Source organism: Sceloporus occidentalis, unplaced genomic scaffold, assembly GCF_023333645.1.
Source record: "Sceloporus occidentalis isolate IW3139 unplaced genomic scaffold, rSceOcc1.0.p SCAF_1, whole genome shotgun sequence".
In the NCBI taxonomy this organism is placed as follows: Eukaryota; Metazoa; Chordata; class Lepidosauria; order Squamata; family Phrynosomatidae; genus Sceloporus; species Sceloporus occidentalis.
In genome coordinates this window covers 219,200,946-219,218,208 of record NW_028316981.1, presented here as the reverse complement: position 1 = coordinate 219,218,208, position 17,263 = coordinate 219,200,946, and the positions used below count along the sequence as shown (strand labels likewise).

The 17,263-nt window shown below is 40.8% G+C and overlaps 1 protein-coding gene across 3 annotated transcripts in view; it reads right to left on the bottom strand.

Annotated features, from left to right (window-relative positions):
- SPAG17 (sperm associated antigen 17) overlaps positions 1–17,263 on the bottom strand; it is a 169,525-nt gene that overhangs the window by 14,401 nt on the left and 137,861 nt on the right. For 2 of the 3 annotated variants that reach the window (XM_089488980.1, XM_089488981.1), the window contains 6 exons: positions 13,998–14,040; positions 9,062–9,164; positions 6,383–6,436; positions 3,675–3,777; positions 1,718–1,844; positions 895–1,002 (listed from right to left, as the gene is read on the bottom strand). In XM_089488980.1, the coding sequence (XP_089345106.1) occupies positions 895–1,002; positions 1,718–1,844; positions 3,675–3,777; positions 6,383–6,436; positions 9,062–9,164; positions 13,998–14,040 (538 nt within the window). Of the gene's footprint in view, positions 1–894; positions 1,003–1,717; positions 1,845–3,674; positions 3,778–6,382; positions 6,437–9,061; positions 9,165–13,997; positions 14,041–17,263 lie in introns of those variants that run through there. The other variant, XR_016275138.1, reaches the window with a different exon arrangement.

The window sequence follows — 17,263 nt, the reverse complement described above, 5'->3', positions numbered from 1 at the left end:
ATATTCAGAACTCTGACAGACTCTATGCATGCATGCATGGTTCTGACAGGAAGACACTACTCTGGTGGAATGGCTTCTAATAAAAGATGTGTGAGCTGTCTCCCGGGAAAGCCTAATAGTCCCAGCCAGCCATTTGGAATACTTTAGGGATCCCTGGCACACCTGTTTTCAGGCTATCACCACAGATGACATCTCATGCTTGATTCTGGCCAATATAAAATGCAAAAGCTCTTTGAATATCTAGGGAGTGTAATTTAATCTCAAATTCAGATTGAGAGCTTGGAAAGAAAACTATGAAAATAAATTTCTGGCCCATATGAAACTGTAAGACTCTTTCAAAATAAAGATGGTATCATATTATTTTACCCCTGTGAAATTGCAGAGAAGGTGAATGTAGATGCAAGGTAACTGAAGTAATGGAATGAGTATTAGGGTTCCTTGTATTCTCAGCCAGTCTTTCACTAACTCGGATGGGGGCCATGAAGATTTTGCTTACTGGGGTGGCTTTTGGAGGGTTGTGGGCTGGGGAGCAAGGACAGAGTCTTGGAGGAAGGAGGTGATGCCTGTTATTATCCAACAGTATTCTGCTGTTCCAGCCCCATACTCACAAGGAGAATTAGATTCATGGCTAGGACTATGAGTGCAAAATAGTAGAAGGAGAGGGGCAACTCCCCTGACATATCACACTATTTCCAGCAGCAAGCCACATTAGAAAGTAATTCTAAGATCATGCATGGATCCAAGTTTATAGAAGTAACTTCAAATGTTACAATTACACTGAAAAAAGAGTAAAGGTATATTCCATAATGTAACTTCATTATACTTTGACTACTGGAAAAGAAATTAATAAACAGTAAAATCATGACAGTTTATTTACAAGCTCTATGCTTTTACCTGTTGCAGAAAGATCTGGGTAGATTGCAGCACAGAGTGAAGAAGAGATCAGTGAGTTATGGCAGAGATCTTCTGCATGGTTGTCTCTGGCTGAATGGTCTTGATCTTCTAGAAAATAAAATAGTTTATATGGCAAACTCTGTGTGTACATGCAATTTGAATTTATGGGAGCTATGCACACAGCATAGTTTACCAACAATTCCTGTTATTTTTGTACAGACCTCTTGGGAATTTCACCCACCCTGACTAGTAGGCATTCTACTTGCAGGTCATAATGTTTTATATATGTAATATGCACAGTACATACCTAATCATGGGATTTGCATCCAGAAGGTCTAGGTTTACTGAAAAGACTAGTAAGAAGCTAATAAAAGATCTCCTTCTAGATAACAAATATTACTAGACACCAGGGACACTGATCTCCTAGATATTCCTTGTGAAGATAGAATAGAAGACAGGATGAATTCAGTCAGTTTCTAACACTGTGTATTTAGATCATTTTGGTTGTGAGACTCCAGGACAATGAACGTAAGATTTTCAAACCAGAAGGAAAATTATGATAAGATATGATAACACAAAAGGAAGAAACAGAGAGCATGTTAGCATGGGAGAGAAGAAAGGAAAATTGATCCTTGAGTTCCATTTAACTTTACCTGATTCCAGGGTGGGGAGGCACTATCCTCCTGTGATATTTTCTGTGGGTGCCCTAGTGGTGCGACGAAATGTGGTGGACTTGCAAACAATGCCACAAACAATGATGATAAGAGTAAAATTTCATTCTTAGCATCACCATGCAGCACCTCATAAATCCAATAAAGGTTACCTGAAATACTGTTACACTGAATGATTCTCTTTTCAGTAGAGTCTATAATTGTGTTTAAAATTGGTTCCTTCTGTTCTTTTCTTGGAAATGGAGGGAGCATTTTTGAAAGATGTTCAACATCAGGCAACTTTAATAAGAAACAAGAAAGAAGGAAATATCATTTCTAACAAAAAAATGTTATTTCTCTAAAACAAGTCTATATGGGTTTGCTATGATTCTTGATGTAGAGAAAGAAAAGAAAGAAAGAAAATGGCTTAGCTCAATGGGAACTACATACCTGTGAGTGGCTGTAGGATGCAAACATAATGGTCAAATCACAATAAAATATTTTCTTGCATGAAATACAGGATACTCATATAATCCAAGTCCTTCCAGTCCATGGAATCATAGAATCACGGAGTTGGAAGGGGCTTCACTGAATCCAACCCTTAGCTCAGTGCAGGAACTCCAGCAGAAGCATCCCCACACTCTTTTGGAAATCGTCCAGAGAAAGAGACCCCATTTGCTGTAAGGCAATTGGTTCCATTGCCAAACTACTCTTAATGTCACAAAGTTTATTTTAATGTTCAATCACAATCAACTACCCTCCTGCAACCTAAAACCACTAGACCTGGTTCTCTGGGGCAGCAGAGAACAAACCTTGAGCCCACCGTGCTGTGAGCAGACCTTGAGATATTTACCAAAAGGAGAGAAACTCTAAAATTACAGTCGTCCCTTGTTATACACAGATTCAAGCATCCACGGTTTGAAAATGTTCAAGAAAAGTATAAATTTACCTTGATTTTCCATTTTTTATAAGCGACACCATTTTGCTATGTCATTATATTTAATGGGACTTGAGCATACACAGATTTTGTTATACATGGGGGATCTTGGAACCAGCGTATAACAAGGGTCCACTGTATGTTTATGGAGATTTTATGGTCACATTTTGGAACATTTACTCACTATGACATTCTACATTGCAGTTGGTTCATGCTATTGTCCCAGCGTGGTAGTGACTGACCAACAGTTCTATTTTCAGCTTCAAAGTAGACCAACCTTCCATGTGTTTCAGTAAAGATGTCAGAATCTATTGAATCTGCCATATTTTGTTTATGTTGGAGTATGACTATGTTCTGATTTGTATTTGGTGGGGGACATTGCAGGGGTTAAAGTGTCAAGACACTGTTTGCTGAAACGGTTTAACTGTTACAATATAGGTGGGAGATGGGGAACTGTTTGAAAATTGTCATGGTAATGGGCTGAAGTATTGGGGCGGAGTTTATTGGTTCAACTGCCTTTATTATATTGTGGGGTGTGTGTGGATCTTTAGTTCTTCTTCCCAAGACGTGATACTGTTAGTTGCTGTTTCTGAGGTCTGCAATAAAAGCCTTTTGTTTCACCTATAAAGCTTGATGGACTGAGCATTGGGAATCAGAATTGTTGGTTCTCACAAATGAGAAGACACAGAAACAATTTGTAAGTAGGGGTGGAAAAGGAATTTGCATCATTTTTGTATGTGTGTGAATTTAATGAAGTCATGTTTTACAAGACTATTTTTAAAAAGTGTGTGAATATGTTGTGATTATCTAATGCCCAACATCACACATAGGCTACAAACATCAGCTTCCCCATGCCCATTTTCAATTATATATAATTAAAAACACAGTTAAAATATACATGCTTTAAAATACAAACACACACAGTTGAATCAATGGGAAACTGGATAGAAGTGTGTATATTAAGAAAATGTGCATAATCTTAGGAAAGATTAGTGAAAATATACTATTTTCCTTGTGGGAAGAAAAAAAGTCTTGAAATGAGCATGAGAAGAAAATGCAGGAGGGATGCAGAGAAATGGACTAAAACTTAAGACAAGTGATTTTACATCCCTACTTAAAAACACCCCTTGATGGTCAAAATGAGATACTGGTACTGGACCATATTTTCAAAGCTCCAACAACCAAATTTTTACCTCTTTCTGCAGAAATTTCATGCCAAATTCTGATTTGAAATAAGGGCAGATCTCTTTCTCCCTCATCTTCAAAAGACACTTCTTTCCGTCCTCAACTTCCTGCCTAAAAAGTTTTTATAGATAGGGAAAATATGATATACTGTACTGATATAAGAATTTGACATTATATCCCAGTAATTTATTCAGGAATTCTTGCATGCTCATGACTAGGGATGTGACGATCATTCAATCCAATTTGCTAAACATATTTAAACAGGGCTATCATGTTACCCTTAACTGTCTCTTCCGCGGGCTAAACATACCCAGCTCCCTAAGGCGCTCCTCATAGCGCTTTATGGTTTCCAGACCTTTCACCATTTTGGACATCCACCACCAGCTTCTCAATGTCCTTTTTGAATTGTGATGGCCAGAACTGGACACAGTGTTCCAGGTGAGGCTTGACCAAAGTAGAATAGAGAGGCACTATTACTTTCCTTGCTCTAGACTCTATACTTCTATTAATGGAGCCATTGGCTTTTTTTTCCTGCTGCTGCATCACACTGTTGACTAATAATCAGCCTGTGGTCTACTGGGACATCTAGGTGCACTGGCATTAAGCCAGGTGTCACACATCTTATACATGTGTATGTCATTTTTTACCACCCAAGTGTAATATTCTACATTTCTCCCTGCTGAAATTCATTTTGTTAGTTTTGGCCCAGCTTCTGTCAAACTGTTTTGTACTGATTGTAGCAAGCACCAACTCTGAACCCAACTCCTGCATCTTGTCAGACCCATATGCATGGTTCTGTCATGATGATATGATACAATAATGATATGATGATATAGTGCTGTAATAATAGGTTGGTTTATTGAGAGGGGATATTGATCATGCTAGAATCTACACCTGGGGAAAAACAGGAGAGGCAAATGGCCAGCAGTGAGAAAGACTGGTGATTTTAGGACCCCCTCTTCCTGCAATGGATATTGGCTGTAAACTAGGGAGAATTTTCTCCCTTTAGTGAGATTGAATGATAATACAATAAGGGAAAAAGAGAATATGAAAGGCTACTTTCAGGGCTGGATGAGGGGAACTTTTAACTCAAGGTTGAGGGGAAAATTTCCACTGCTGACACAAACCCTGGACGGGGGAAACCATGTTCTAGAAAATTTTCTTCCTGTCGTTTCTCCAGCATCTGTGGCCACATAGCCTGAAAAATCCACAAAACCCCACAAAAAACCAATGTGACATCCCTTCAAGTATTTAAACAGTGCTATCATATCACCTCGTAACCTTCTCTTCTCCAGGCTAAACATCCCCAGCTTCCTCAGTTGCTCCTCATATGGCATGGTTTCCAGACCCTTCAGATGAAGGCCACAGATGCTGGCGAAACGTCAAGAAGAAAATTTTCTAGAAAATGGCCACATAGCCCAAAACCCCCACAAAAAAACCATGGATGCCAGCCATGAAAGCCTTCGATGTCACACTGAGGAGGTAGCTAGCTTGTTTTCTGCTGCTGCAGAGACTAGGACCCGGAGCAATGGATGCAAGCTGCAGGAACACCTCAACATTAGGAGGAACTTCTAAGACAGATTGGGAAACGTGTGGATTTAGTTCTAAAATACTGACCTTCTGAAAGACAATGTATTTATTTAAATGTTTATATTCTGCCCATTCTTTACAGATCTCAGACAATAAAAACAACTTGAACAATTATCGCAGCTGGTGCTTTCCGCAGAGCCTCACCTCCAGGAGAAAAACTGTCATTGATTTTCTCCGTAAGATGAAATATTGCAAAACAAACAAACAGAAACAAAACAAAACAAAACAAAACAAAACAAACAAACAAAAACCAAGGCTGCAAAAATCCATCAAGAATACCTTTCTAGGCAGTCTGTGATGACTCTTTCTCTAACTAACTCAATAAACATGCTTCATGGATGAACCAAAAGGATTTATTGAGCAGCTCAGCACAGTAGACAAATGTTTGCCAGAATCGGCTTCAAAGACCTAAACACAAGCATATAAACCCTTTCACACTTAGCCCCCATACCAGCCCATTCTCTTTCCTTCTCATTCCTTTCCAGGAGAATGACCTTGAAGCTTTGGTAATATCACATGTCTACTGCCTTCCCAAAAACTAACCTGCAACTGTTTCTGCAACAATAATATCAAATTCCCCAGTTATAGCATCACTATACCTTCTACAACCCAAACTATCCTAACCAATAACCCATGACAGGATACCGTGTCACAGTGATTGGGAAAAACATAACAAGCCCCTACTCTGTCTTTTTCAGATATTTTTTTCAGGATTTACATCAGTTAGTCACTTCTCAAACAATCATAGAACTGGAAGAGACCACAATGGCCATCCAGTCCAACACCCTGCCATCCAGGAAAACACAATCCAAGCATCCCCAATAGATGGCCATCCAGCCTCTGTTTAAAGACCTCCAAGGACGGAGACTCCACCACACTCTGTTTAACATGTGCACACTATATTTCTGGCAGAAGTTGACCACCGAGTAGCACTGGAGGACCTCCAGATGCCTAGAGGTCTCAGGGACATGGAGGTTTCAGGAACGGCTCTATAGATACAACACTAGAGCCTTATTAGGACATAGAGACATCAGAAAAACATCTAGTTGCTACAACAGTTTTCAGTCAGGAGCTTCTGAATCACACGCTAAAGTTAACAACACTCATGGTTAATACACACTGTTACCTGGTTTGTGCTAACTTGATCTGCCAGAGGGATACCTGCATAGCCCCTTCCTGCCTGCATGAAAGAAAGGGGGAAAATAATCACAAAACACAATATATCAGAAAACATGATATTGTTTTTGAAATTAAAGATTTTAAACCATGTTCCTGTTGCATTATTGAAATTATTACTATGAAATAAATAGCTATTAATATTAGCAATGAAATTACAATAAAAACATGAAACATTTAACATTTACACATTTATGTCTAATGATTTCTACAGTGGCCATTGCATCAGCATAAGAGCTGGGTACGACTTTATTTGCAAGAAGCATTGCCTAGTATGAAGGTGAGCAGGGGAGACCTTCTGTGCCTGCAGAGCTGGTCCAGCCACCCTTTCAGGTTCACTACATTTTACAGGACCAGCCTGCCCCACACTCATACCCCAGCCATCTCTTTCCAACGTATGGGAGAAAGAAAAGGGCTAGACCCAAGAGGCTGCCCCATGTTGCCCCAAATCCATACATCAGCTCCAAAGGACCTTGCCTACCCTTTCTGTGCCCATATTCCTAAACCTTTTATTGTTCAGGTCTCCCTCCACTCACTTTAAGCCTTGCCACTCATGACATAAGATCCAGAAAGTTGCCCAACAATATTTACAGTCCAACATATTCAGAAATGATCTGACATTATCCCACCTCTCCACATATCCTGTGAGTAGTCCCCAGGGAAAGTGAGAAAATATGCCACAATGATATGAAAACATTCCTTCTTTACCAGCAATAGCCCAGGGATAACTGAACAGGGACAGTGGCTAGGTGGTAGGTAGCCAGCACCCTAAAGAAGCTGGGCCCAATCTGTCCAAATCTCCTATGAAGTGGCCTCTTGCAAGACTACCCAATGTTACAAAACTAATTGCTTTTCTGAGATTACACTCTCTGTGAGGTCCCACAATGGCTGTAAACTGGAGCCATCACAATATTCCTCAGATACAGCATTCCTTCTGCTGCTACTGTGTCTTTTAATCTTCTGCCAAGCTCCTTTATAGGCCTTGATCTGTTCTTTTCTTCTCCTTTTACTTCGTCTTATTAAGCAGAACCATGAAGGCATGGTTTTTGTCAGGGTTCTGCATATGTGATTAATGGAGGGAGTAGAGTTGGTGTTCAAACAATAGAAGTATATGCTTGGTTGCTGTTGCTATTGGGGCTGATGGGTCGACTAATAGTTGTTGTGGCATAGGGGATGGTGGGTAGCTAGTTGGCATAGAGAGGATGGGAGGGGTGCAGCTTGCCAGAACAGTTTTGGGAACGATATGTCTGGAATGTGTGTATGAGGGGGATGTGTTGGTGTCTGGTTCTGTGAGAAGGGGCTGGATAGTGGAAATGCCTGAGGCTAGAAGAGATAGTGTTGGTGAGAATGTTTTAAAGGAGAGTCAGTTTGTAGGAGAACTAGGCTATGAGAATTGGAGGTGTGTACTAGTTTTGGCGCCAAATGGGGTTGGTGTATTTAGATTTTTGGGTTTTAATATACTGCTTGGTTATGGGGGGTAGTTTTGGCTTAAACACTGGCTGGTGAATTACTGACTACATGTATTCAATAAAGTTTTTTTGGTTTAAAAAAAAAACCTGGACTGATTGGTGCACAATGGATCTGAATTTACTAAAGTCTGACGCAAGGAAAGCTCACACAATAATCATGATGTGCATGTGTGCAACCATGAACAATAAAACATTGGAGGCTTAGGGTTTATATGACCTGTCAGCTGCCATTCCTCAAATGAGATGCTGCTGAGTGTTGTTTGTGCAAGTCTAAATCAGACTTGCCTCTATAAAGTTAAATAAATGCAATGCCTGTATTAATAAAAAAATTGTGATTACTTTTCTTAAGCTATTTTTCATTGTCAGCTACATGCCAAAAAGAAAAGAATCCACCCTAAAATAAGTTACATCAAAAAAGCCAAACAAATTAGCCTTTCTTAGAAATGGGATGAGTCAGTGTGATCTGAGACCAGGAGTCTGGAGACCAGGGTTTGAATCCCTGCTGAGCCATAGAAACCCACTGGGCAAGTCACACTCTTTCAGAGGAAGGCAAAGACAAAGTCAAAGCCCTTTGGAGCAAATCTGCCAAGAAACATTGTGATGAGTTTATGGCCTTAGGGTTACCAAAAGTCAGAAATGACTTGAAGAAAGACAACAAGAACAAGAACAAGAAAATCAACAGAGATGGAACAGTTTTTGTTAAACATGTTGAGTTGTTTTTTAGTGTGGCACATTGGCTGCAATTATTTGATAACAATTATCACAATAGCAAAAAGAAGTGAGGTCCAGACATTTGTAGAAATTGCGAACAGAAATAAAAATATGAGGGGCCCTTTTGTCCATTTACACCTGTTGTTGTTTGGTATCTCAGCAGCTCAATGGACTGAAAATCTTCCTTATAAATACAGGTGTCAGACCAGTGGAATTTTAATTTCTCTGCAGTCACCGCAAGCACCAAATAATCTGTGTGCCCGGTCAGCAAGAAAGACTTCTGGACCTCTCATTGGTTACACCAAACGTTGGATTAAAGCTAACATTGAAATAAACTATCTGGAAGACAGAACTGTGTTATTTTATGCCCCCCACTCCCTCTATCACACAGAAAGTTACTAAGTCAGTGGCATGATTTATGAAAACCTCTTACCACACTGAACACTTACTGGAATTGCTGCCAATATTCCTCAGTTTTCTTTGTGAGTGCCTCTCCTGATGGATTCTTCAACTGAGAAGTCAAAGCCTGCTCATATATTTCAGCAACATGAGCTGTTTTTTTTTGGAAAAACAAGAACAGGGAATTAAAATTATTAAACATCAACTGAAAAATGGCATGCCTATTACAAAGAAAACAAGGCTGGTATTTTCTGTGAACATGTATTTTCTCAGTTGAATGGATAATACTTTATACAAAGTCTTGATTGCTTCAACCCACTAAGAAATAAGCCATATCCAAGACTGTAATCGTAGGGTTTGTCAATGGGTCCAACTCCTGCTCAGTGCAAAATCTCCGGCTAAAGCATCCCCACTCAGTAGCTGTTTAGCTTCCTTTTAAAGATACTAAAATTGGGAATGGCTGCATCTTGACAAAATGCAGGCTAGTGATTAACGTCTTCATTATTTTTCCCTCCTGTATGATTTTTAACATGTTTGTTTCATGAAGAAGGCAGTGGAGCTTCAAAAGCCTGCAACATGTATTTTGTGCATTTTGGTTGGCTCAGTAAAGTTTGATGGATTTGGGATGTTGTTGGACTTTACTAAGTGCTGTCCAAGACTTTATGTATCCAAGGGAAGGCAGATAGAGAAAACACTTATGGAGCAGAAAAAGCCCTGATAACTATGTCAATGCATCAAAACTCTAGTGCAGGATAGCTTCAGCTTTTCTGTTGCATTCACCAATCAAAAATACTATCCTTTCTCTGTTTCTGATTCCTTTTGTAGAAGTGCCTTCTTCTGGCAGATTCCTCTTCTCACTTCTCTGGCAGAAATGCATTGGATACCCCACAGGAATATTCATCTTAGGAGCAAGGGAGGGCTGGATTGTGTTTTCAGGTAAGATAGTAAAAGCTGTTTTCAAACAATTATTGACTAAAGCTGTTTTCAAACAACTTCCATTCCTTGGAAAGGAAACAGACTGGAAACGGATCAGAAGCTGGTGGGAAAGACAGATAAAATTATTTTGAGCTTTTGCCTTTGAAAGTAGAATTTTTGGAGATTTCTTTGGTTGCGTCTATTGATGAAGTTTCCAGGGGGTGTAGTCTGACTACAAATGGAAGCTGTTGATTTGGTGTTTTAGATAATTACCCCTTCCTATGTTTGGTGGAGAATGTTTTGGACATACAGACATTTTTAAGAGGGTTAAAATGGAATTGCTGAATCTTATAAGTGGATATTGGTGTAAGTATAATTGCTTTAGTTATTAAGGTTTTGTGTTAACAGTTAAGGTTAAAAGCTGAAATTCTATACATCTGCTTCACTGTTTATAGAATAGCCAGGTGGAGAGAAAATGAGATAAAGCCAGTCTGAGAAGAGAGCCATGTTTATGTTCCAAAATATTTTAAGGCTATTGAGTCAATGGAGATTACTGCATACGCTTTATCCTGTTGTTTTCCGGACGGGATACACATATGTTTAACTTCAAAGACGGGTCTTATCGCATTCTCCTGTATGCAGCCCGTATGTAACTTGGGCTTGTCCAGCGGCTTTTCTAGGATAGGTTGTATATGGGCTGCATACAGGAGAATGCATTTTTAAAGTTCCAGGTTAACAGATTATTATCAAAATGTCTCTGTCATCCAGAGAGATATAAAAAAATTCCTATGAATGCCTTATCTGTGATCTTTTTTAAAAAAAAATCTTAAGAGAATCCTGCTCTATTATGGGGTATAAAAATGCCCATGTCCATAGGAATGATTACATATCCAGGGGAAGCTGTCTTGGCCACAGAGCAAAGTACAATAACATCCAAAGTACAACAACATACTTTTATTGGGCCAACCAAAATGCACAAAATAGATATTGTAAGCTTTCAAATCTCCACTGGCTTCTTCATCAGGCAAAGGTGTTAAAAACATACGGGGGCGGGGGGGGGGGAATATAAGGATCTTAGTCACAAACCTGCATTTTGACAAGACATGGCTGTTCTAAGTTCAGGTGTTATCGGAGGGTCATTCATGAAGGCCGGCCCTTCCTCCTCCTGGCCATGTGGGGACTTCAGGAAATTAAATTTAAGTCCTTTAGCAAGATGAAAAGAGAAGCTCCTTTTGGGATCCAAGCTGCCTTCATCCTTTGTGAAGTGACAAACCCCTTTGTTAGGCAAAGAGCACTGAATTTGTAGTGTCTATGAGTGCAAGATCAGGGGTATTTCGCAGCACCCAAATACCCAGCACCAGAAAATACAGACATGGTTTCAGTTGCTCTCATGGGTGCTTGTTGGGAAGGAAATATAACCAATACAAATACTGTAACTCATTGGGATTATTGATCCTGACTAGTTTTTGTCTGTAAAAACAAGCGCCACTCCTACAAATAACAGGAAGCTGAAATTTGTTGGAAGATTTTTGCATTTTTTCTCTCCCCTCCCCTAGATAGATAGGGAATTCCTGCATGAAAATTCTCTCTCTCTCTCTCTCTCTCTCTCTCTCTCTCTCACACACACACACACACACACTCACCATCTGACTTTGGTTACTCCCCCTTTGGTACTAACAGGCATTCTCTCTCAAGATTTTCAACTGAGCTGTTTCTTTGGAAAGATGGTGAGATAAATATTTCTTTTACCTGAACTATTCACTAGCTAGATTAGGATACAGCTTCTATGTAAATATAGATGCAAGCCAATAGTAAGCTTTTATTTTAAACTACAAACTATATGTTTGTTGTTTTTTGGAGTCAGTCTCAGTTCTTAGGAAAGCACAGTTAAGACAAGAGCACATTTCTCCTACTCTGCTAATTTAAAGCTAGACCTGAAAAAGGCTTGGCTTTGACATTTTTTTGATATTCAAAACTCTGCCCACCCGTTATAAGGCCCCTGCCTTCCCGCTCTTTCCCCAGTTCCGCAATTTTTCCGCCAAGCAGGCGATGGAAGAGCCAATAAGAGCAGGACACTGAGGGGATGGACGGGTGGGATTTGTATGTATTCGCAGATGACCACTCGAAGAAATACTGTTACAGGTAAGCAACCTGTCCTTCTTCTTCGTGGTCTCTGCGAATCATACAAATGGGTTTAGACTGACAAGCTTAGGTATGCGGCGGAGGGAGTGTCCTGAAACCAAGCTATGGTAAACCAAAGGTATATTTATTAGAACAATAAACACCTTGAACCATAAATGGAGTCAGTCTTTTTGTTACTGCACAAACCAAACATAGCAACAACATTGCTAAACCTGAGAAGGGGAGATAAGATCGTGCAAGATCCATCTCATTGAAATTGTGCAAACCAACATTCAACAGAATGCAAACGCAAAGGCATTATATACATAAATGCTGAAACACAGCCATCGGTAGTGCAATCAATGCAACCCTGAAACCAACACAGCCCTCCTGAAAGCTGCGTCTTGGATGGCTCTGGTGTCCAACCTGTAATGTTTAATAAAAGTCAGAGGTTGGGACCAGACAGCAGCCTTGCAGACATCCTCCAAGGGAATCCCCGACAGGAATGCCGAGGATGCTGATATTGCCCTTGTAGAATGGGACCGAACCCTGGCAGGGAGAGGTTTGCCCAACAGTTCGTAGCAGAGGAGGATGGTACCGGCCACCCATTTGGAAAACCTCTGCACAGAGACGGGCAACCCCTTCTTCGGGTCCGAGTAGCATTGAAAAAGTCTCTCGGACCGACTGGAGGCAGCAGTTCTGTCCAGGTAGAACGCCAGCGCTCTCCTGACATCAAGAGAATGCAGGCTTCGCTCCGCATCCGAAGTCGGATTAGAAGCGAGGGTCGGCAACACAATGTCCTGGCACGTGTGGAAAGCAGACACAACCTTAGGCAAGAAAGTAATGTCTGTCCGCAGGACCACCTTGTCCTTGTGAAACCTCAGGAAGGGCTGGTCCCTCCGCAAGGCACAGAGTTCGCCCGCACGGCGGGCAGAAGTGATGGCCACAAGAAAGGCGGTTTTCCAAGTCAGTAGTCTCAAGTCCGCTGTGGCCATCGGTTCAAAGGGCTTGGATTGGAGCGCGGACAGTACCGCCTCCAAGCTCCAAGCCGGTGCCGGTGCCGACACAGGAGGATGCAGGTTGGCACATCCCTTAAGGAACCCCTTCACCAAGGGATCGCTAAAAAAGGAAGCCCTCCCCCTGAATTGGTACTTGGCACAAATGGCAGACAGATAGCACTTAATGGATGCGAGGCACAGCCCCTCATCCAAAAGCACCATCAAAAACTCCAGCACCACTGGAGTAGACACCTGAGCCGGAGACAAGCCCTTTTGATCAAGGAAAAGGCTAAACCTCTTCCATTTTAGGGCGTAGGACCGCTGGGTGGAAGGTTTCCTCGCAGCCAGGATCACCGTCCTCACCGCCTCCGGCAGGGCGGCTAGGGCTGTATGTTCCAGGCCACCAGCGGTAGGCTCTCGAAGTTTCCGAGCAGCACTGCGCAGGCGCAGTGAAACCCATTTGTATGATTCGCAGAGACCACTAAGAAGAAGTGTAATTACACATGGCCTCCTAACTCAACGTCCCAAATCTACTTTAAGAGCCAGTAGCCACACTGAGTGACAGAGGCCTGCTCTGCTGGCAATGAGGCATGGCAGGATGATATTTCCAGGTATGGGCTTTTTGGGTTGTGTGTTGGTGCATTTGTGATTGTAACAATAGTGCCATTATCATAAACATTAATACCGAACAGTTACAGAGGCACAAGCCTAGCTTAGATATTCACAACTGCTCAGTAACATGTTCATGGTTCATGACTGTTCAGAAGATAAGGATGCAAAATACCTATCTTGTAGTTCTGTGTGAATTCTGTAACAAAATATGACACTAGAGACTAAAATGCCTTGAGAAAAATTAAAAGAGAAGAGGCTAGCGAAACAGGAAAGGTAGATGAAAGCAAATACAACTAATGTGACAAGGCAATATTTTTTAAATAGAACATAAAGTTCTTACCTCTAGTGCAGTGATCTGAAGATTCCTCAAGGCTAGGGAAAGACTGCAGGAGACACAAATAGCTTGAGCTGTGTCATTTCTAAACACATATTTTTGAGGCATTTCAGTCATCACTACTGTATCCCATCCCCCAGTACTACCAGACAGACAAATAAACAGATATTTCAGCCATTTATACACAAGTTTTGTGAATAATCAATGTTGTGGGGCTTAGGATGTGAAAAGACATTCACTGAAGATCCAGGACTTTAGAGACAAAGAATATATGTAGCCCACATGCCTACATTACAGATGCACATGTTTCTGAGATCTCAGAATAAAAATAGTAAAGACATTTTCACTGGATTAGTGCAGCATAAAAATAAATAATCTACATACAAAATTTTTTGATGGAACCACATTTGTCTCTTTTCCCCTGCATGAACTCAACAGCTTCTAAATGTTCATGGAGGATACAGATTATCTGGACCTATTTCAATCTGGTTTCAAGCCAGAGTGCAGAACTGAGAGAGCCCTGGTTTCCCTGACTGACAACCTCCCATGGGGAGTGCCACCCTGTTGACCTTCTTGGATTTCTCAGTGGCTTTGGATTCCATTGGTCATGGGATCCTACTTGACTGGCTTCATTGGATGGAAGCAGAAGGCATTGTGCTATTATGTTAATTCTGCTCCAGTCTGTGAGAATGGTGTTGGAGGCCTCTGGTGCTGTGCTGTGGAATGTCACAGGATCCCTTCTTCTCTCCCATATATATAAGGCTGCTAGGGGAGGCCATGAGGACTTTTGGGGTTGGAGTCCATCAGTATATTGGTGACAGTCTGCATACCCTGCATTATTTGGGGGTACAAATATTTTGTTATATTTTATTATAATAGAAGTTACAGAGAGGCCAAAAGCATGAACTTTGAAAGGTAAGATGGCCTTTAAGTGAGTTTATGACTGGTCACATACCTGAGGGCATGTGGAAAGGACCATGTAACTTTATGGCTGTGAATACTGCTGCTTCCCAGCCCCCTGCCACGTGCATTTCCTCTTGAAGGCCACAGACAAAGAAGCCTTTCAGCCTAAAGCATTATGCCAATCTCTCTGCTAGCCCCCATGGCATTTTTCCGCACCTCATCTTATCCCAAACTCCCTGGAGTTGTCCTGATCTTATTCCTGCTTGATTAAATCAATGTCATTGCCATCAACTAAAAATATTTCTTTTATCATTCTGAAACCATCAACCAGGTGGAAACCCATTGTTTCTGGGATTCCTTGAAAATCAGCACCAACTGCCTCAAGTCAAGTTTGGCCCATAATACCCCTGGTGGGGCACTCTTATTTCAGTCTCAGTTGGAGTCAGGTAGACATGCTGTCAGATTCCAGCTGAAACTCCCCAGATTGCTAGCTGAACCCAGTGATCTGAGTCCAACTCACTCTGTATCTGTTCTCCAGATTGGAGCCTAGCTTCCGGAACTGGTAAGCATTGCCCATTGCAATCCTTTAATTTGCTATCCACTATCACCTTTTTATATAGTTTAGTTCGTGTGTGTGTGTGTGTGTGTGTGTGTGTGTGTGTGTAAGTGCTTTGTGTGAATGTTGACATCCCTCTTGCTGTTCATATAATAAAACTGAGTTGTACTTAGTACTCTGGAGTTCTAGTTTTTCGGAATCAATATTACCAAAGCCCTCTTGCTGATTCTCATTGGGCTAAATTAATTTCCCCATCACATTCAATTTGTGGGTGCCCTCTTGCAATTTAGGTAACACCTAGCTCTACTTTTCCTTCTCTTTGGAAACATCTGGGCTGTGAAGCTGCTGGAACAGTGTCTGGATGCTCTAATGGGCCAAATGAAGGCAAATAAACTGAAGCTGATTTTTGCTAAGGCAGAGGTTCTGTGGAGTGGTAGTTCTCAGATCTGGGACTGGGTAAGCCACATGGATCCCTCTTTGTCAGTGGAGACCCAGGTAGACTCTATGTTTAAGAATGGGGCTACAGTGTTTCTTAAATTTACGAAATAATTTAGCCATCATAGTCTATGCACTGGTAACCTCCTAGTTAGATTTGATTAGTTAGAGTAATCTAGAGTTAGATTTCCATATGAGGGGTGGCCCCTGAAGACAACTTAGAAACTGCAGCCAGGGCAAAATGCATCAGCTAGTCTGTGGATATGAATATCATTCAGAAATTATATAACACTCGTTTTAAAGGAATGATACAGGCTTGCATCTGGTCTGAATTCAAGATGTTGGCAGTAACATTTAAAGGCTTAAATGGCTTGGGACCTCAATCCTTGAAGGAGCCTCTCTCACTATATGTGCCTGGCTAAGAATTGAGGTTCCTTGGAGGGGCTCTCCTTTGTGTCCAATATGGTGAGGGGAATACGCTATGAGAAGACACAACTGTGGCACCCAGGCTAGAGAACACCCTCCCCACAGAGACCCGACAGGTGACAATTCTGGGGCAATTCCAGCTCCAAGTCAAAGCATAGCCTCCAAGGCCTCATTGGTTTTATCCAATTTGTACACATGTTATGGCTGGCATTATTTTGAATTGTTTTGATTCATTTCAAATTGTCATGTTATAAGTGATAAATGGTTTAATAAATTTTAGTATTTTAAAATTATTATTGGCATTTGAAATTGTTCTAAATTTGCTTCTATATTTGCTTCTATACTAGTGACATGACTTAAAAATATTCTTATCTTTTGGATACATGAAGACCATTCTGGGTCCTTGCCCACCAGAACAATTAAAGATAACATAAGACACATTATTAATTTGGTTGAATTTCATGAAAAAAGAATAGACAAAAAAGTAGCCTTTATTTTTTTACATGCTGAGAAGGCCTTTGATAATGTTAACTGGACATTTATGTTGACGTTATTAAAGAAAACTGAAGTGGGATGAAACTTTATAAAATGGATAGAGGCAATTTATTCTGAACAAGAGGCGAACATGGGGAAAAAACAAAAAAATGTTAAATTAGGAAGGGTACTAGACAAGTTGTCACCTTTCCCTGCTTTTGTTTATAACATCACTGGAAGTACTACTGAAGACCTTGAGAGAAGACAAAATAGTAGAGGGAGTTAAAGTAAAAGATCGTAAATTTAAGGTTAAAGCACAGGCTGATTACATTTTGATTTCACTAGCAAACCCAGCTAAGAACACTGAAACATTAATGAATGTTTTAAATGGATACTGTAAGATCTCAGGTTTTGATATAAATAAAACAAAGACATCGGTAAACATATTAGGGGAAGATGGAAGAGAACTAGCATTTTG